At 48.3% G+C, this 20,954-nt stretch overlaps 1 protein-coding gene across 2 annotated transcripts in view; it reads left to right on the top strand.

The window, feature by feature from the left end:
• The window catches only part of Pik3r5 (phosphoinositide-3-kinase regulatory subunit 5), a 65,562-nt gene that overhangs the window by 31,155 nt on the left and 13,453 nt on the right, over nt 1-20,954 (top strand). For both annotated transcript variants that reach the window (XM_048448308.3, XM_087910493.1), the window contains exons 2-5: nt 11,226-11,341; nt 13,410-13,510; nt 14,356-14,424; nt 15,167-15,305. In XM_048448308.3, the coding sequence (XP_048304265.2) occupies nt 11,239-11,341; nt 13,410-13,510; nt 14,356-14,424; nt 15,167-15,305 (412 nt within the window). In that variant the 5' untranslated portion in view covers nt 11,226-11,238. The remainder of the gene's footprint in view (nt 1-11,225; nt 11,342-13,409; nt 13,511-14,355; nt 14,425-15,166; nt 15,306-20,954) is intronic.

Raw genomic sequence — 20,954 nt, 5'->3', positions numbered from 1 at the left:
TGAATGTGTGCATGTGAGTGTGACATTTTATTCTAATTTCTAGCTTGTTTTTCATTTATTTTATAATTTCAAAGAAGAGAAGTTTAAAAAGTATAAACTTGGGCTGGAGAGATGGCTCAGAGGTTAAGAGCACTGACTGCTCTTCCAGAGTTCAATTCTCAGCAACCACATGGTGCCTCACAGCCATCTATAATGAGATCTGGTGCCCTCTTCTGGAATGCAAGCATACATGGAAGGAATGTTGTATGCATAATAAATAAATAAATAAAAATTAAAAAAAAATAAACTCCAGCTTGTCAAATTTCTTAAGGATTTATTTATTTTTATTTTGTGGATGTGAGTGCTTGCCTGTATGTAACATAGTACACTGTATGCCTGTCTGGTGTCTGTAGAGACCAGAAGAAGGCATCAGAGCCCTGAGACTGTCATTGAGCTGTGAACCACCTGATGTGGGTGCTGGGAGCAGAAGTCAGGTCCTCTGCAAGCACCCTTAACAGCAGAGCCAGGCCCTCTCTTCAGTGCCCTCTCCATGACTTTTAAATTTAGGCTTGAGATCTTCCTTGTTCTTGAGGTGACATTTTTTTTAAATGGCCATATGTGTGTGTGTGTGTGCTTATTAGTGTGTTTGTGTGCTTGTGAAGGCCAAGGTCAACATTAGGTGGCTTTTCATTTCTTTCCACTGCGATTTTTTTTTAGAGATAGTCTTTCCCTGAGTTTAAAACTATTCGATTCACCGATGGCTGTCCAGTGAGTGTCACGGATTCTCCTGTCCACCCTCCAGGGCCCTGGTTGTAAATGTGCACCACTGTGCCCCGCCGTCTGCATGGATGCTGGGCTTGAAACCCAAACCCTCAGGCTGACATGCAAATTCAGCCATCTCCCCAGCCCCATGACAAGCTCTTTTTAATTAAAACATAGTCATTGTTGGTATGGTGAGAGTTATGACGGTCTGAATCTTATTTCAGTCTTAGGTTTTAGTTGCCTTCTTGGAGACATCTTCATCAGGGAAGTGGGGATTCCTGCCACATTACTGCCAGATGGGGGTAGGAGTCCTGGTTCCATCCTCCACCCCACTGATGATGGGGAGGGTCGAGAGGGAGTGTCCTCTACCTAGGCCTCTCTGGCTGGAAGGGGGCAGGAGTGCATCATTACTACTCCAGTGTTACCATGGTGATGGGAGAAAGGATGACCTCACTACTGCGGCACCAGTGAGAGTCCAGACTCTGCAGTAGGTTTTCCTCAACACCACCTATTGGTGGGTGGGAATTGCTCATCGTCTGGGGTTCCACTGTCTACTGACCACCGTGAGGATGAAGGACTTGGCTTCCTCAGTCCTCTGCCAGAGGTGACAGAGTGGAGGCGTCAGATCTGCCCTCGTCGTCACTGGTGGCAGTGACACCATACTTTCTCCATGGAGCTTGGATAGGGCAGAGATCCTGCAACTGGAAGGCTGCCTGTCTTGTTCAGCTGCCCCGTTCCTTGTCCTGGGGAAAGGTTAGCTTTTCCCGCCTGTATGCGCGGGCTTTCTAGGTTGCCAGCTGTTCACTGTGGAGTTGAGGCTGTGGGAACAAGAAGAAAACCCTGGAAACTTGCCGCTACATCATTCTGTCGTTCTGTGTCCCCAGAGTCCTTGGCTGTTCTGCTTCTTCTGCCCTCCAGACATCCTTAGGTTCACATCACACACCCTGCCCAGAATGTGCCAGCGTACTGCACAGGCAGAGAACACGAGAGAACCATTTCCTCATTTTAGCAGGTACAACGCCATTCTTTGTGCAATGAAAAGTGAGATATAGAGGTTGGAGAGGTCGCTCAACCAGCAGAAGACTTGCCTAGCATGCGCTGAGCCCTCCCTGGCTTAATCCCTAGCACCACACCAACCAAGTGTGATGCTATATGACTGGACTCCCAGCACTTCTGAAGTAGAGACAGAAAGATTGAAAGTTCGTGGGGTGGGAGGAATTTATGAAGCCAGCCTGGGTCTCAAAATAAAACAGAGGTATGAAATATCATTTATTATAATTTTTTTTTGTTTTTTCAAGACAGGGTTTCTCTGTGACTTTGGAGCCTGTCCTGGAACTAGCTCTTGTAGACCAGGCTGGCCTCGAACTCACAGAGATCCACCTGCCTCTGCCTCCCTAGTGCTGGGATTAAAGGTGTGCGCCACCACCGCCCGGCTTATAAAATGTTTATAGATGAATATATCTAATTTTTCCTCTTGAAGATAATTGTCATCAACACCTTGGCATGTGATTTTGTTTAGATGGAAAAATGCACATACATATATACATTTTGAAACAGGGTCTCACTATGCAACCCGATTGTTCTAGGCTTGCTGGCCTCAAATTTATGGGGAGCTGCCTGCCTCTGCCTCCTGAGTGCTGGGATCAAAAGCACATGAATCCCTAAATGTTGATGTGCCACTCTTCCCTGTGATCACCAGGGAATGCAACGTTGGCAAAGTGGAGCTTTCCTTTTTCATCCCCAAACCCTCTTCCTGTTAAACTTTTCCATCTCAGCAAGAGTGCCGGCCTACTTGCCTTCACTAAAGGAGAACACAGAGGGGATCAAACACCCCACACATGTGCCTACTCACTTGGGGACCCAACTGTAACCAGCCAGAACTCCAGCTCTGCCCAACTTCTATAGAGATTTGTTTTTAATGATTTATTTTTGATCATTTCAAGCTAAGAGTATGCGTGTGTCTCCGTGGCAGGGGTATGTAGCTTTCAGTTTGGAGTCTCAGCATAGCTGCACCATTTTCCTTTTACAGAAACATGCATTTCCCCTTCTCAGTGCATTTGGAATGACAGCATCAGATCCTGAATTCTGAATAGCATAGTAAATGGTCCCTCCGAGTTCTGGAGAGTTCTAGACTGGAACAAACAGGACTCTTACATCAGTGTCTGCTTCATAAAAAGTTGTAACTACTGGGCCAGAGAGAGGGCCCAATGGGTAAGGGAACTCGCTGCCAGGTCTGAGCCCACACGGTGGAAGGGAGAACCGACTCTTGCCAGTCATGTCTGAGGCCTCTACCCAATGCCCACAGCCCAGGGAGACCTTTGCGTGTCTAGAAAAGGATGGAGTTGAGTTCCTGTGGACAGCGTGGAGAAAGGATCAGCTTTGGATATGCTTCCAGCTCAGGCCGTAGGAACCGTGATGACAGAAACACGAATAAATAAATGGCTTAACCTACTCGAGGCACAGGGATGGTGGGTAGCCATGACTATGTCTTCAGGAGACTGTGATCGTCAAACAGAACCAGCACGTGAAACTGTGTAGCATAGGTAGCCGGCCTTCCTCCCGCCCTCCTCCCCTCCCACTCCTTCTCGTCTTCCTTTTTATTCCTTCCTCCTCTCTAGACCAGTCATCCTCAACCTGTGGGTCACAACCCCCTTGGGGATCATACATCCGGTGTCCTGCATATCAGAGATTTGCATTACAATTCATAACAGTCGCAAAATTACAGTTATGAGGAGCAATGAAAATCATGTTACGGTTGGGGCCCACCACAGCATGAGGAACCGTGTTAAAAAGTTGTATTGTCAGGAAAGTTGAGAACCTCTGTGCTGGGCTGAAATTCACGATGAATTGACATCCCTGTGGAATATCACATCAATTAATGCTTTTCTTCTATTTGTGGTAAAATGCACATACCATATAATATACCATCTTAACCATGTTTCGTTCAACTGTTCAACAGCCTTAAAAAAATTACTTTTTTTTTTTTCTAAAGACAGTGTCTCATGTCAAGCTTGGTATGTAGCTAAGAACGGCTCTGAACTTGTGACCTCTCTGCCTCCACTTTCTGCGTGCTGGAGCTACAGTTGTGCAGCGTCACCCTCATTGATGTAGGGGTCACAAGCCCTTTACTAGCAGAGCCGCACCCCACCCCTGTTGAGCAGTCTTAACCCATTCACCCAGTAGTGCCATTAATCTCCAGGACTCGTTCATCTTATGTCTCTGTACCCATTAAACCACTCCTATCTCCTTCCCTCAGCCTTAGGCAGCCATAGTCAACTTCCTATCTCTATGACTGACTACTCTACCTCACACAAGGGCAGTCATGCATTCCTCTGTTTGCAACTCACTTGCTTACCCAGCATAATTTGCTCAAGGTTCATCTGCAATGTAATGTGTGTCAGAATGTCCTTCCTTTGAGAGGGACTGAATAACTACACACACATGCACGCACACACACACACACAGAGAGAGAGAGAGAGAGAGACCTCGTTTGTCTATTCAATTACTCTTCGGCCCCTGTAACAAGTGCCTCTGTGAACATGCCCATTCATGAACTTGCTTTCAGTTATCTTGAGCCCAAATCCGGAAGTGGAGTTGCCAGATCATATGTCAACTCTCCTGTCCATCTTTTGAGGGACCTTGTTGTTCTTCCTTGGCTGCCGCACTGCTTCACATCCCCAAAGCAGCATCTGATCCGGCCCCGGCTTCTTCACACACTCACATTTACTTGGTTGTTGTTATTTTTTTCTTTAATAATAGCCAGGCTAACTGGAGTAGCCTAGGTTCTGAGTTGCATTTCCATGGTGATCAGTAATGAAAAGTATCCTATTACTATGGGCGTTATTGTGTATGTGGGGAGCATGATATATGTGCGTGGGGTGCACCTGACATGGCCCCGGGCAGTCAGGGGACAATTTTGTGAAGTCCTGTTTTCCTACTTTTCCTTTATGTAGGTTTCTAGGGATTGAACAAAAGTCACAAGCATGTGTGGAAATCGCCTTTTACCTAGTGAGCCGTCTCATTGCGCTGAAATCTTTTTTTTTTTATTAGCCACCTGCATATTTATCTGGAGAAGGATTTATTCAAGTCCTTTGTCTGTTGGGAATGGAGGGTGGTGCTGATGATGGGGTCGAGTGGTAGGAGTTCTTTTCCGAGTCTAGAGCTTAGCCTTTCGTCTCTCAAATGACAAGAAGCCTTCTGTTCTGTGAGCGTTTTACCCTTGACTGTCCCCTTTCATGCAGAGTGTTGGTCCTTCGATCTAACTTAGTTTTGTCTCTGAGGTCTAATTTGTCTCTTTTTCTTTTGTGGCCTGGGATTCTTCAGTGTGTACCATCAGTGTTTGAACAAGATATGTCCCCCACAGTCTTGGGCATTTGAATGCTTGGCCCCTGGTTGGTGGAGTTGTTTGGGAAGGTTTGGTGTGTGCAGCCTTGAGAGAGGACATATGTCACCAGGTGTGATCTTTGAGATAAAAAAGCCTCACCTGCTTCTAGTTTGTTCTGTCTGCTCGGTGCCTGTGGTTTAGATGTGAACCTCCAGCTTCCACTCCGGTTGCTTTGTCTGTCATGTGCTGCCATGCTGTTCCCACAATTACAGGCTCTAACCTTCTGAAACCGTGCACCCAAATAAACTCTTCCTTCTGTGTGGCCTTGGCCGTGGTGTTTTATCACAGCCACAGGGGTAACTAATAGAGATGCTATCTCCAGGGAGCCATCTACAAACCCAGGGTGATGCACCTTCTTCTGCTGGGTCCAAGAGGTTTACAGTTTTAATTGTTTCTGTTTAGGCCGGTGATCCTTTTTGCAATGCTTCTATATGACTCTGGACCTCCCGGCGTAATGAGAGGGTGTGTGTTTCCATTTACTGTCGTCTTGTCTTCTGCCTCTCAAGTTTTGTTCCTAAAAACGGCTTATCTTAAAAGTTCATTACTTTTGTTTCTCTTGATGCTATTCGACGTGGGCCTTTTCCTGAGAGCGTATCTTAATTTTAGAATGAGATAATGTTAATTTCTATGCTAATTTTTGCTCAATCACATCGTCTAATTTCTTTCATTGTTGCAGCCATCTTTGTTGTTGCTAACTGCGGTTTCTATAAGCCCTGAGCTGGGGCAGGGGGTGGGGAGTAGGATGAATGTCACCGGCTCTATCACTGGCAGGGCTGTAGTTCTTGAATGACATATGCCTTATAAGATCTCACACCTTAGCCACACACTCAGCCTGCAATTATTCAGAACACCCAGCTGAGCAAGAAATGAACTGAAATAAAGAACTTCAGAGTACACAGGCATGCAATAGTGAGCCATTAGATAAGTCAGACTTTCAGCCACTGTTCACACAATGCTATCACCATGGTTACGATACCTAATGTAAATGTCAAAAACAATTATTTCAGCAACTGTAATCTCCCATAAAGCGTTTAATACAAATCTGAATCTATGCTCTAGATAATATAGCGACACACCCTGAAGAGAGGGTCTGTGACCACAGACTCAGAAATCACTGTGAAAATGGCACAGGAATTCCTGTCCTTGCCAATAGGTTTTGAAATCTCGATGAAAAGGAATGATGTCAGAAAACAAAGCAGAATTCACAAAACAGACATCTGAAAACCTGTTCCAGTAACTCTAGGAGAAATAGAAAAGCGATTCAAAAGTACTTAGCGGGAAAGAGCTGAGGTGACTCACGGCTGGCGTGTGTGTGTGTGTGTGTGTGTGTGTGTGTGTGTGTGTGTGTGTGTGTGTGTGCGTGTGTGTGTGTGTGTGTGCTCGCCTGTCTGTCAAGGCTGCCAAGACTACCTGTTATCTGGGCTCTTGCTTTGGGTTCCCACTGTGTCTCAGGGAAAAGCCTTCCTACTCTCTTCAGGGTCCTCAGTAAGGTCACCAGCCCTCTGCACTGGCTCAGAAGAGGAACTTGGACATGGAAGTGGCCACTGTTTAATGTTTCAACACTGCCCACCAGGGGAGCCTGCCTGACAGCCACTGGCATTTTGCAATGGGGGCTCCTCTTCATGAGGGGATCCCGGGGTTGGGCATCAGAGACTGAGCAAGTCAGGTCTTACTTTCCAGGCTTTTGTAAAAGGTGTCTTCTGTCACTTGTTTCCTAGAGCCAATGGGGCTCTGCCCACAAGTCACAAAGAGTGGCTCGTGTCACTGAGTCATCAGGCCGTCTTGGACGTGCAGGCTCAGCACTGAGCACAAGGGCTGACCTGACCCACGAGGCTCTGGATGAGGCCACGCTCGTCTCTGTAGTTCTCTGAGGGACTCCTCCACTGGACTGGACTGCTTTCCTCAGGCTTTCCAGGTCCAGCGTCCAGTAGATCCTAACTTCTAAAAATACATTTATTCATTTTTATGTGCGTGTGTGCTTTGTCTGCATGTGTGTCTGCCTGTGCACTGTGCATGTGTGCTTTGTCTGCATGTGTGTCTGCCTGTGCACTGTGCATGTGTGCTTTGTCTGCATGTGTGTCTGCCTGTGCACCATGTGCATGTCTGGTGTCCAGGGGGACCAGGAGAGGTTGATTCCATGAATACAGGTGGTTGTGAGCCCCCCAGGTGAGTGTTGGGAATTGGAACTTGGTCCTTTGGGACAGCAATCAGTTCTGGTACCCACTGAGTCATCTCTCTAGCCCTGGGTCCTAACTCTTAAGAGCTTGGACCAACACTTAGATAACCACAGTATGTCAGGGAGCCCAGCACACCAGAAGCTCTGCCCTGGACTCTGAGGACATCTGGCTTTCCAAAGAGAAGACCTTGACCGTCTCCTTAGAACCAGAGAACACTGAGGCCCCAGGAAGAAGGATGAAGAAGCCATGGGTTAGCAGGCACTGGAGAGGTACTAGGGATGCGTTGACACTGGGGGAAGGCTGATAACAGCAGACCAGGATACTGGGCTCTGATGCCTGTAAGGACAAGGAGTGGCTGCTGAGAAGATTCACATTTGCATCCTAACAGTGTAAGACAAAGGCGACTCACGCTGGTCACCCCAGCCAGACCAGAGGGGTGGTGTAAGACTCGGCAGTTCACACAGTTTCATCCAACCCCCAGGCTAGAGAGGCAGAGCCCAGAGTGCCATTATACTGTAGCGTGTCCTCTCTCCGGCTCATAAGAATGTCCATTTTCTGCAAGAGGTAGACTGAGCTGGGAACCTGGTGTATACAGACATGTCAGGGCTTAAGATCATCAGCAACTGGAAGTGTAAACCTTGCCAAATTCTGAGAATTTGGTCAAATTCTGGTAACTGAGTTTTCCCTTGGAGTAGAGGCGTGCCCTGGAATCCTTCCTTCCTTCCTTCCTTCCTTCCTTCCTTCCTTCCTTCCTTCCTTCCTTCCTTCCTTCCTCCTCCTTCATTCCTTTCTCTTCCTTTCTTTCTCTCTGTCTTTTTCCAATTGCATCTTATTTGCAGAGGAACAGTGTATGCAGGGCTCAGAACCTAGACTCCCTGGCTCTACATTCTGGCTTTGCCACCTCTTAACTGTGTAAACTCAGACAAGCTGTTCTATTCTTCTGGAACACTAATTGCCCATCTTTTTCTCCTGCCTTGCTATTGTCCTGAAGAGGTGGTCCAGCCTTCCATCCCTCACAACTGGGCTTTCCTACCCTGATGATGGTCTCCTGGACTAGGTTAGCAACACCGCTTAAGTCCTGCTGTCTTTCTGGTGTCCAGACCCCTCCCCCCATAGTGGATGTGCAAGTTGTCCCTCCTGCCTCTTCCCTGCTCCCAGCCAATGCTCCTGATGAACTGGGAGTGAACTTAGTGGTGCCTCACCTGGTAGGAGGCTCATATCCTCAGATATTCTTTAAAAATCCCTCAAGCCCTTAGTTTTGGAGGGGCTGCACACCTTCCAGAGGGGTCGACTCTTCTTCTTTGCAGTCTTAAGGTGGCAGTGATGAGCGCATGCACTGCCGTTTCAGGTTCGTGCAAACAGCACCAAGGTCGTTGCAGCCCCGTCTAGCCGGCTAATGGAACTTTAAAGACTCATTTAATTTTACGTTACATGTGTGTGAGTGCAGGTGCCTGAAGAGACCAGAGGTGTTGGGTGCCCCTGGATCTGGTGGTTGTGAGCTGCTGCTGTGGGTGCTAGGAGCCGAACTTGGATCCTCTGCAGGATCAGTAAGTGCTCTTAACTGCTGAGCGACCTCTCCATAGAACTGTAGGATGTAGGACATTCAGCACTTTGTACCTGGGGTTCAGGCTCAGCCACAGCTAGGGAGGAAGGAAAGTCCTACCTGCCCCCCTTCAGCTGCTGAGAGCAGTATGACTTCCTTCTAGTTCTACTCTACTCCTGGTGGCCTAGAGCGAGCTCCTTGTCTACACCGACTTCCAGATACCCCTTGTGAAAGTGAAGGACCTACTGGGTCTCCCTTGGAAACTCGGCCTCTGGCCGATGGTAGAACAGCTATGAGGACAAAGACTGGATCATGACATGGATCTCCAAGGTTGTCTTAGTGTTCTGGCTCCTTCAGCAGGTGCTGTCAGCTCAGGGCTGATGAACAGACTGGATAGGTACTAGTGTTTGGACTGTCACTGAGGACAGGGGCTCAGCATGATCGTTTAGTCACACTGGGTACCAGCACAGCCCAAAATGAAAAAGGAGCCGAGCCCAGGAAATTGCCCTATCTGTCTGGGGGCAGTGGGTTCTACCTGGTCCGAAGGCAAACATGACGGTTGTTAGAAAAGGCCTTAGAGGTACTTTGAGGCCTCCCGGCATCACCAAGGCTAACATTCAGGGGCTTAGTCATGAATACTAAGCGAAAATTCTTCTGAACTCAGTTCACCATCCCAGCCTCCAGGACCATGGGATCTGGGACAGGCTGTGTTCCACTGTCCTGACACCTGGCTCCAGCATCTATGTCCTTAGCAAACTCATCCCTACACCCAGATCTTGGCAATACTATCTCATCTTTCTGGAATACCCTTCCTCTCACGTGATCCTAGGAGTCCCTATCTGGCCTTAAATCCCCTGTTTGGAGACCCTAAACAACCTAGAGTGGACTGGGCAGTATCCCTCTCCCAGTACCATACTCTTTATGACGTATGTCACCTTCTAGGAGTCCCCCTTTGTATAGTTGATGGAGGTCAATGCCTTCCACTCAGGAACAAATGTCTGCTCTGTCCCGGGCACAAGGAAGGCGGTCAGGAAACGAAAGGTGGCATGAACACGTGGGTGCCACTGTGCCATCCCAGTCCCATGGTGCATCACTCTCTCGGGTCGTCAGTGGAGCAGCTCACAAAGACCTTACTTCAGGGAGTGCGTGTTCTCCCCCAGGCTGGGGAGGCAGGAGGATTTGCCTAGGTCGGGACTCTGGGATCTGAGTCAGGGAGTTCATCCCTCCCCTCTTTGCATGTCCTTTGCATGGCTCAGTTTAGGAGGTTCTGCTTCCTCTTCTGGTTTCCTGGTTGGTCCTCAGATTCCCCAGAACTGTCCCGACCCCTGTTTTCCGGATGACCTGGTGTGACAGGCTGGGGACAGTGTCTACAGCAGACAGAACCCCTGAGGGCAGGCAAGAGTGGCAGAGAGGGTGGCATGATACAGATCTCACTGCGCCCTTCCCACAGCCTCTTGACATCCAGACCGCCGCCGTCTCCACTTCACAGATGAGCAAACTGAGGTTTGGGGGAAAGCTCAGGCATTGGCCACAAATCTCATGACCAGCAAAAATCAGAGTCCGGTTAAGGTCTCACTCTGTTGGACGCCACGACCTGGCTTAGTCGCTTTACCAAGCTACCTGCCATGACTTCTCAAGGACCCGGGGAGCCCTCCCTAGAACCCAGACATGGGATTGGCGCTATTGGAGGCTCTCCGTTTCCCTCCTGGTGTTAAAACCCTTCTGAAGTTACCTTCTTGTGGCCCTCCAGCTGAGCCACCGAGTCTCGGGAAAATGCAGAAGCGGGTCGGGCAAGGGCTCTGGGTAGGCTGCAAATAAGAGGTGATGGCGGGAAGGACCTAGGCCTCAGGAAGGAGGTTGTATGGGTTGGGGATGGGAGAATGGGTGAGGACAGAACCCCACCTTAACTCTAGCCCTGGCACTGGTATTGGGGTGCCCAGCACGTGGAGGGAGACCCTGCAGACTAGAAGACACAGGTCTGGAAAGTCACAAGAAAACCCCCACATGGTTTTGATTCCCCCCTGGAGGTTCCCTGCCCAAATGTCTGAGGTTCGGTCATTCTCTGGACATCTCTGGGCATTTGCTAGACACTTGGCAACACTCCCTACTGCCTGGGGAGCAGGCATGTCTCATGTCCCCCTCGGTTCCCATTCTGTAACCCTCTTTCATAGTGGAGACTCCATGCTTTTCTGTCACAGAGGTGCTCTCTCCTGCTGTACAGATGAACCTTCTGGAAGCTCCCTCCTCCCTGTGTGCACAGTGCCCTCAGTAGCCAAGTGGGCTGTGAGCCTCTGTCACTTTTACCACTGCCTTGCTCCCCTAGCCTGAAGTTCTCCAGGAAGGGAATCCACAAGCTGACAGGTGTTTATCCCCCATGCAGGCAATGACTCAGGATGCAGCCAGCAGCCACAACGTGCACAGAGGACCGCATCCAGCATGCCCTGGAGCGATGCTTGCATGGACTGAGCCTTGGACGCCGTTCTGCACCCTGGTCAGGTAGGTCTGGGAACTGAGAGACATTGTAGAGCTGAGTGAAGCCTCAGAGGCCAGGTATGGCAGCCAGCAGATTCTGCTTCCATCCTTGTGTGCCAGGTGAGCAAGTCCCCCAAACCTTACCTGGGCAGGCGGCAGGCATAGCCTCCATTTAAAATCTGCCATATGAGGTTCTCCTACTTTCTCTCCCAGAATCTTCCTTCTCCTCTTTTCCCTCTTCCTATTACTCCTCTGCCTCTTCTTCCTCCTCCTCCTTCTCTTCTTCCTTCTCCTAGTACTGCCTTGTTTCCTTAGCATCTATAGACACACAGAATAGAGCCTGCTAGAAACATAGCCACTATCTCCAAAAGAGAAGCTAGGACTTCAGTCAGCTTTCCCCCGACAGTGTTGGCTTTTTTTCTAGTTCTTTCCACAGCCCCACTCTGTTCTTCCCTAAATAGAACAAAGAGAGGATCTCAGCCAGACTGCAGGGTGTCTGCAGACTGAAATGGTTGTATCCCTGGAGGCTGGAGCCTACTTGTGAAGATGCCTTGTGCTGCTGAGGGAACACACTGCCACTTCGTTCCCTGCTCTGAGAGAGATAGCCTCCGCTGCTTCTTTCCTGCCTCAGGACCTTTGGACTTGCTGACTGGGTCTCTTCCCTGGAAACTGACCCCCCACCCCCTGCTCAGATGTCACCTCTGTGGACAGCTTTCTCTGTCCTTGGGAATCAGATAAATTTGGATTAACTCTCTCTGACTGTGCAACCTTGTGCATTCCACTTGTCTTTGTGGGACTTCCAATCTCCTGTCTGGATAATGGGAATGATCACGACTAGAAGATGGGAAAGTGGGCAGAGAGAGTGTGTGCAAAGACCTAGCACTATGCTAGCACATAGTCGGTGGTCAGTAAAAAATGCTTTTTCTTCTTTCTTTCTTCCTTGGTTTTGATGGAGTCAACGTTTACATAGCATTGGGGGCAGGCATCGTTAAATTAAGAAGTATGGAACTTCCTGCCTTCTGCTAGGTTGCTTTCCCATTGCTGGTTCCCCCTCTCTTTCCTCCAGTACTCAGTGTTAAGTCTAATGTCTCGTGAACGCTAGACAAGTGCTCTACCATCGAACTACAACCCCAGGCCTTTTGCAAGTTTTAAAAAGAAAAAACAATCTATAGGTACATGGATGCACTTCCAGAGGTTTGAAAGCCGCTCATGTGCCTCAGTAGGCATGGACCCCCAGCTGTGTGAAGGTCACATCCCCGTTCACCCCTGCTGAGCTCACTCTCCACCCCATCTCTTTAATTTTTAGGGGTTTGCCCTTGCTGACTTCAGGGAAAGAGAGCAACCCATTGAGAAAGTTGGGGGAAGTCAGGGTGACAAATGCTTGGAGCTTTTCAACTTAGTGAATCAAGCTTCCCCTTCCTGGGCTCCACCACCAAGCCCTCTTAGGAAGCCCAGTGACTGTGTCAGACTCTTTGCTCTTGGATCCAGGGTGGAACACCTCATGGTTCCTGACTTTATTTTTCCAAGCGATGTCTACCTCTGGCCCAGCTTCCTTGCCTCTGGTAGGAACTGGTACCCACTGTAGGAAAGCTGGGCGAGGGTGGTAGTGGGGCCACTGCAGCATCCTGAGGTGCCAGAGTCTTAGCAGATTCACTGGCCTCTAAGGGATCAGCCACCCTCATAGCTAGGGAGCTCCCAGCTGGTGCAGGAATAAGAAACAGTCCCTTAAGTCTTGTGGGCTTTTCTGTTTTGTTGCCAACACTGTTATTGCTACTCAGCATAACTCACTGTGTAGCCCAGGCTAGCCTTGAACTATTGTAGCCTACTGTGCCCCTTAACTCATGATCCAACTTCCTCAGCTTCCCAAACGCTGGGATTACAGGCCCGTGCCACCAGGTCTGGCTTTGTTATGTCCTGATGGTGCTTAGGGACTTTTAATGATGGCATTTCTCCAAGATCTTTTTAGAAAGAAATATTCAGGTATATTCTCCCACAACAAGATTCCAGAAGAAACCCCCTTCCTCTACAGCCCTGCCTGTGGCTAGCCAGAGAGAGTGGAACTAACCAGCAGCCTAATGTGTCCCTTGTCTAGCTGGACTGTGTCTGAACTGCTGGAGCCTACAGGAGCTGGTCAGCAGGGACCCAGGCCACTTCCTCATCCTCCTGGAACAGATCCTACAGAAGACCCGAGAGGTGAGGGTGGCCCAGACGTTGGTGATCGCGGCTAGAACCGACTCTGTAGAGTCAAGACATAGGTCAGCTCTGAGGCTCCTAGACCAGCTGACTGGCTTCCTCAGATTCGGGAGCCCAGCAGCCACACTGGGCACCGAGTCTCTCTAGGAAGGGTGTTCTCAGGTGCTGCGAAGACCCGAGTACAAGCTGCTTCTTAGGATAGATGCTGCTTGTAAGTTAAGGTGTGGACTAGAAGGAGTGTGGGGGGGGAGGGGGGGCTTTACCGGACTCCTTTCTCAGAAGGATCCACAGCAATAGTAACAAGGAAGGGAAAACGGGTTGAGAAGGGAAACTGAGGCCTCCTCTAACAGCTCAGTGTGCAGGCTTTTATGAATGCTGAATTGAACCGAGATTCCAGAAGGGGCCAAGTCCCCAACGTAGACTCCAGCTGCTTTACGAAGGATTCTCTTTTAAGTTGTTTGTCTTTTTTTTTTTTTAAGTGAATGACCAAGCTGTGAAGGCAATTCTCTCTCTTAGCTAGTTATCCCTAGAAGAAAGTTCATCATTTAAGTCAGTTACTTATTGCAGCATTTACGGTCATCCTCTTGGAATCAGATTCACTTGCCTTTGCTTGCTGATCACAAGCAAACCACCTCAAGAGCCACGCCCCCTCTAGAGAGCTCAACTCCCAAACCCACTACCACCCAGCAACAAGGGGGGCTGAATAGCTCAAGCAATAGTTGCGAAAGAGAAGGGCATGTCTGAACTACTCTGCTGGGGTCAGCACAGCAGAGATGCTGGGCCGTTCTCTATGCCTCAAGTTGCACGGTGGCCAAGAGACCTTGACCTCCCTGTCATCTCCACAGGTCCAAGAAAAAGGCACCTATGACCTCCTCGCCCCACTGGCTCTGCTTTTCTATTCCACCGTCCTTTGTGTAAGTCCGGGTGGGCCAGGAGCTGAGAGGGAGGAGGAGTGGCCGCCATCACGGCCGCAGGCCTCATAGCTCTAAGGAGAAACAGAGAAACTTGAGAGTGATGACACCAGAGATGGGCTTTGATCTGATGCCTTCATAACTCCACCCTGGGAAGGAAGCCAACTATAAATGGTTGCCATGGTGCCTGGCATCTCTGGGCTTCCATGAGGAACCATGCCATAGCATGGTCATGGGAAATGACACGGGGAGAATGTTATGTCCGTCGCCTCTTTCACCCTAGGGATCAGCTTTACCAGCAGTGATCAACACTGCTTCTCACCAGACCGGTGAACCAAATGACTGCTTATACATTGAACTCAGTCCACCCTAAGCGTAAAGATATTTGCTTCTCCTGAGAATATTTACATATGAATAGCATACACGCAGAAAATGGTTCCTCAAAGTGAGTAGAAGCAGTGGCACCATTTATGACCTCCGAGTTGACAGCGTTTCAGAGAGACTTCCTCAAGTGCCGGGAAAAACTGTGGTTTATTTGATGAAAACCAAGCCCGTTGCTATAGAGACACTCAGGGTACCGTCTTGTCCATCTGTTGTTAAGTCTTCTCTGATATTGCCCTGAGACACCACTCCCAGGAAATGTGTGTCCTCGGTGGGGTATTCCAGAAACGGGGCAGATTTCATCCTGGAATACAAATGAACTCTTCTTACCTAGCTCATCTCTTACTGTCCCATTCCATCCTAGACACCACACTTCCCACCGGATTCAGACCTCCTTCTAAAGGCGGCCAGCACCTACCACTGCTTCCTGACCTGGCCAGTTCCCTACTGTAGCATCTGCCAAGAGCTGCTCACCTTCATTGATGCTGAGCTCAAGGCCCCAGGTGAGGACCAAGGGGATCAGGGATCACATGATAACTAGCTTTTCTCGAACGGTTCTTCTCACACGGGCCACCTCATCCTTCCCCATGCCCTGATAAGGGGCTGGCAGTGCCCCCTTCACGGTGTACTTCACCATCACCAGATCACCAGATGGTTGAGCCCGCACAAGTTAAAACAGTCAACATGAGAAGTGATTTAAGAAGGAATTGTTCAGACCAACGCCTTAGCTAGGGCTCTCCAGGGCTGTGCAGCTCACTCAGAGAAGTCTCCAGAATAATGGCAAAAGGCCTTTATTTGCTCTCTTTGCCCTGGGAGCGGATAAGTAGTTGCAGGAATGACTTTTCTCAGGGACAGTGCCTGCTGCTGGGAACGAAGGACTGGTAGTTGTCCTGACCTGACTAGATGACATGTGTGAGTAAGGACTTTGTGCTTCCGGGGTCTTTTGTAGTTCGGATTTAAACAGTAAGGGGTGTTGAGGAATTGTGGATGCCGTTTTAAGCCACATTTATTTCTTTTGTGTGGGCGTGATGATGCCCAAGTGTGCCTTGCTGTGCACGAGAGGGTCAGAGTACAGCTGGGAGCCAGTTCTCCACTTCCATCACGTGGGTCCTGGGGATGCAATTCAAGTCAGCAGGCTGGGCAGCAAGCACCCTTTCCTACAGAGACATGTTGACCACTGCAGGTGCTGTTTTAAAAAGAGAATCAGAAGAAATCCGTGACAGAGCAAGGGGAAGAGCAACCAAGTCTGGTTTGCTGGGAGACTGCCCCGTACCAGAGTCATTGACCACGGGTCTATGCCAGGGAAGTCATCTCAATAGATGCTTCTAAAACATTTGCTTAGCTCCTTGATATTCAAAACCCCTTGATATATGGAAACTATTGCCACAGAAGTGTTTTTAATATGACAACAGCCTACGTGAACTGCTACAAGCGTTCCCTTTCAGCTTGAGCATCCGTCTGGTTTTCCTTATATGTATTTTGCCTATGCAAAAAGAGACCAAAACTATTTCTTCATCTGGAAGAGGTAGCATTTTAATTTTATAACACCCAATTGCTTGTCTAAGCCATGGACAATCACCTGGATGAGTAAGCCATGTGGAGAAAATAAGCAGGTTAGCTTCCCCGTTTACCAGCCCCACCCAGCAGGAAAACATCCCAGACTCTGGAGGCAGAGGAGGAGGGTGGTTGCAAGTTTGAGAGCCAGTCTGAGCTACAGAGTGGGACTCTGTTTCAAAAAGAAAGAGATAAGGGAGAGAGGGAAGGAGAAGAGAGGGAGGGAGGGGCAAAGGACGCAGGGAGGGAGTGGGGAACACAACTGAGATAAGAATCTGAAAACTATAAAATGGGATGTGTGAACAGCCTACACAGAGAAGTCAGCGCTATGAAAGACCGTTAATTGAAGAGATACATTGTGGAGTTGAACCAATATCCTAATAGCATCAGGTATCATGAAAACAATGTAACCAAATCAAAGTAACAAGCTCATTTAAAATGGGGCAATTAGAGCCTATTTGAGATTATAAATATTCCACGGAAGCATTTAATTATTCATTTTCTATGTGTTTATTTCAAAAAGAGAGATGACTGAGAAGGAGGTATTTGCATTACTAGGTCTTAAATAATGCTAAAATTATTAAACTAGCACATATTCGAGTAGAAATAGATGGGTAGGACAGAAAGTAATATCTAGAATCAAGTTAAATAAAACAAAAAACAAACCTATGGTATGGCAAAGAGACACCCTGAAACCAGTAATAAAAAACTCAATCATTTAGTTAATGGTACCAGAATCATTTTTAAAATGAGTTGAAAATCTGCCCTAAAAAATGCAATCCAGCAAAGCATTGTTGATGCACACCTTTAACCCCAGCCCTCTGGAGAAAGAGGCAGGTGAACTCTGTGAGTCTGGGGCCATCCTGGTCTATATAATGAGTTCCAGACCAGCCAGGGTTACATAGATAGACCATGTCTCAAGAAAAATAAAATTCAAAATGAGGCTCCATCTCAAACATAACTTGCAGATGAGTGAAAGATTCAAGTATGGAAAACAAGACAATAAAAATGCTAGAAGAAAACTGGTACCTGATCCTGGACTGGAGAAGAGCCGTCAAACACAGTCTTAAGACAAAAGCCACAGAGAACTGTGAGGATCTAGAAGCATGGACTTGAAGTCTCTTAAGTGGAACATAAATGACACAGTAAAATATATGTGTGTGTATATTATTGGTAGAAATGATTTCAGACCTATGAATGAGTCAATTAAAAACACTGCAAACTCAAATAAGCAAGGACATGATTCATGTACTGAGTGGCCGAACAATCCCTACACACTAGGAATGTGCAGATGCAGAATTCGAGGGAGACACGCTTCCCCTTTCAGATTGGCAGACTTTTAAAGACTGAAAATACCAGTATTGATGGGAAAGAGGTCTGCGTTAGCTTCAGAATCACCTTTGGTGCTCTGTTCCATTCTAGAACTCAGTCCAGAAGAATACCTAAGGCTGTACAAAGATGTAGCAGAAGGACATTCCTTCTAATCAATGTGTTCCTCCTAATCACTAACCAGTGCAAAGCCCTGAAGAATGACCGTGGTCCAGCAGACGGTAGTAGCTGTTTGGAGACTGCTATGCAGTGTTCTAAGATGAAGGCTGGGGAGATGGCTCAGCAATTAAGAGCAAATACTGCTCTTGCAGAGGATCTGAATTTAGTTTCTGAAACTCTCTCTTAGGGCAGCTCACAGTCACCTCAAGTCCAATTCCAGGGGATCTGCCGCCCTCTTCTGGCCCCCCAGCGCACCTGCACTCACAGGTACACTTGACCACACACAGACACCATAGGCACACAACAGAAAAGTAAAATAAAAGTCCTTTAAAAATGATATTTAAAAACAGCCACTTGGATAAAAAGATGTTGATTAACCAGCTGACTGAAAAATCCACCCCCAATACGATGTACATTGTAATCCTTTTGCTTTTCCATCACAATGTTGCCTCATTTGAGATTGTGTTTAGTATCAGCAACATTTTACTGCTGTCGTATACAGTAAACACAAGCTGACATTCTATCCCCCAAAGCAGAGGTGCTGAAAAGCTCAGGCCTGAAATTTTCTTTGCGAATTCCATTGTAAAGGCCCATGACTTACTTCTCAGCCAGTGAACTGGTCTATCTGCTCCCCGACTTATGCCGTCTGTTCCCCCACAACCAGACAACACAAATAAGCAGAGCAAGTGGTGGGTGGGGTTGGCGAATCCTGAAGTCTTCCAATAATATGGTCTTCCCCTTGCGGTGGGGATGTGGGTGGAGAATTAAGAGATCTAAGTCCCCTAGAAGTCACTGCATCCAGGAAGATGCTACAGGCTATTCTTAGTAGACGATCTGCCGATCCAACATAACAGAGCATCCTAAATGAGCAATTGGCGTAAAGGCCATCTCTGTCATGTGCCTGTCTTGGCTTCTCGCTGTTGACTGGAGTCCCTTTCAAGGAGGCAAAGCTTTCCTTTCCTTTCGCAATCTCCAGAGAAAGGATTTAAGCTTCAGTTGCTTGTCAGTGCCTTTGTGTGTACTGAGAACTGAATGACTCCTTTATTTGAAGTAGTCCAGGAAGATGCTGCGTGGGGGAAGAATGTCACCTCTGAGGAGGCTGCTTCCCACTTTCAAGCAGAACCATCTGGCTAGCCTTAGCCGGATGCACGCTATGACTTGAGATGCTTTTGTGGGTTTTTGGTCAGGAGCACTGTTCTCCTCTGCCCAGAAAACAGATGTGGAGAGGCAGGTGGATGTGAGGCCATGACCCTAGGATAAAGGGATGCTAAGCTTGGGAGTCAAGAGCCAGGCAAAGGTGGTAGAAATGGAAGCTGGGCCCTTTGCTTCAAAACAGGGAGGGCCCCAAAGTGGTCACTCATTGCTGAGTCCTTGGTATTTCCCTGGACTATGAGAGGTCTCAGACGCACACACTAAGAACCTGAAAGAAGTCAGATGCCAGGAGCAGGAAGTTCTCGCAGGCCTGCCCATCCCTCTGCGGAGGGCGAGCGGAACTGAAATAGGAACCTATGGCCTCTCCTGAGACTCATGTCTTAAAAGCTCAAAGACTCCTACAGGTATATACTGACCCTGTATCACCATTAGAGTTCATTTGCTGCTGAGCCAATAGCAAGATAGTAGAACTAACTGACTTCATGAAAGACAGGAGAGTATCCAGGCATGGCGCTGTATGGGCATTGATCCCGGCACATGGGAAGCAGATCTCTGTGAGTTTGAGGCCAGCCTGGTCTACAGAGTGAGTTCCGGGACTGCTAGAGCTGCATAGAGAAACCCTGTCTTGAAAAATGAAACCAAACCAAACCAAACAAACAGGCTTGTGAGTTTTCTCTCTCCAAGGCTACCTCTATTTTCAAGGAAGCCAAGCCCTAGTTCCCAGCAAGTCGTTGGTTAAATAGAGTTACTTTCTTCTCCATGACCTGGAAGCAGACTTATTAGGGAATGTCTTAGTGTGATTTTTGGTGGTACTTATTCTGCACAACCCCTCCCATCCTCAGTAGGCCTGACCAAGGGAGGCAGTAGGAGAAGGCTGGGATAGAGACCAGGGAGCTCGAACCCCTGAAGGAGAGGCCAATAGCTCTGTGGTTCCTTGAACTTGGTACCAGACTCTGTGATCCCAAATCCTGGTTCAGAGTCTGCTACTCTCTAGCTGGTAGGCCTTTTGGCAAGACGTGGAGCTTACATAAGTCTCAGTTTTCCCATTTGAGCAATAGGCACACAGTGCTGCCTGTCTCGTAGTGAAGTGCTACGTAGGTTGATTTCATCTTGCAGGGGGCAGTAAGCGTCCAGACGCTGATAGCTTCAGAGACAAGTCCTGTCTCAGTCATAAACAGATGACACGGGACTGAGGGAGCTATGCCCTTCCCCAATTAAGTCTCAGAGACTCCAGTTGCTATGGTGACAGTAGCTAGTAGTCTCCATCTGTATGGAGGAAGTGGGTGTTTATCGAAGTAGGGCCTCCCTTTTCTTCTTGACTCCATTCCCAATGGCGGCAACCCCCGAAGCCTATGTGTTTATTGAACCTTGACTCCTTGCTCACATGCTAATGCAGAATAGCATTCTTGCCTACCAAGGACTGATCTGGAATCCTGGCTGGTGATACCAGCACCTTCCAAGTGAGGCATTGAGCAATTTTCAAAGCATACACACCTCAAGGATTATGTCTCACCAGGCCACATACAGTCTATTGGGCAAGGAGATGACACATTTCCAACATAGACATGCATGAGAAATTCATTTCCCCTGGCCAGGCTCTACAGTCGGGCTGTGAGAGAAGGAACATGGACCTCAGCGTGACAAAGATCTAGTTTGGCGCATGCTCTCTAATGATCCTGGGCAGTTGCTTACCCTCTGAGTCTCCCCGTCCAAGGAGGACTTCTGCTATTGATAATGACAGAGATGTCATCACTGTGTGCTCACAGTGCATTCAGCATGGCAAGTGTGGTCCTGTGCATCCTCAGACAGCTCTTGGTGTGGCAGCTGGACACTCATTGTTCGGATGATGACACAGGAGCTGGGCAACAAGCAGCTTGTCCGGCACGCACACACAAACAAGTGTTCCATATAGGAACCCGCATCTACTTAATTCCAAATGCCGTGAAGTCCTCTCCCAT

Source organism: Myodes glareolus, chromosome 9 (genome assembly GCF_982192425.1).
Source record: "Myodes glareolus chromosome 9, mMyoGla1.1, whole genome shotgun sequence".
In the NCBI taxonomy this organism is placed as follows: domain Eukaryota; kingdom Metazoa; phylum Chordata; class Mammalia; order Rodentia; family Cricetidae; genus Myodes; species Myodes glareolus.
The sequence above is the reverse complement of the archived record's forward strand: the minus strand, read 5'-3'. Positions and strand labels throughout refer to the sequence as shown.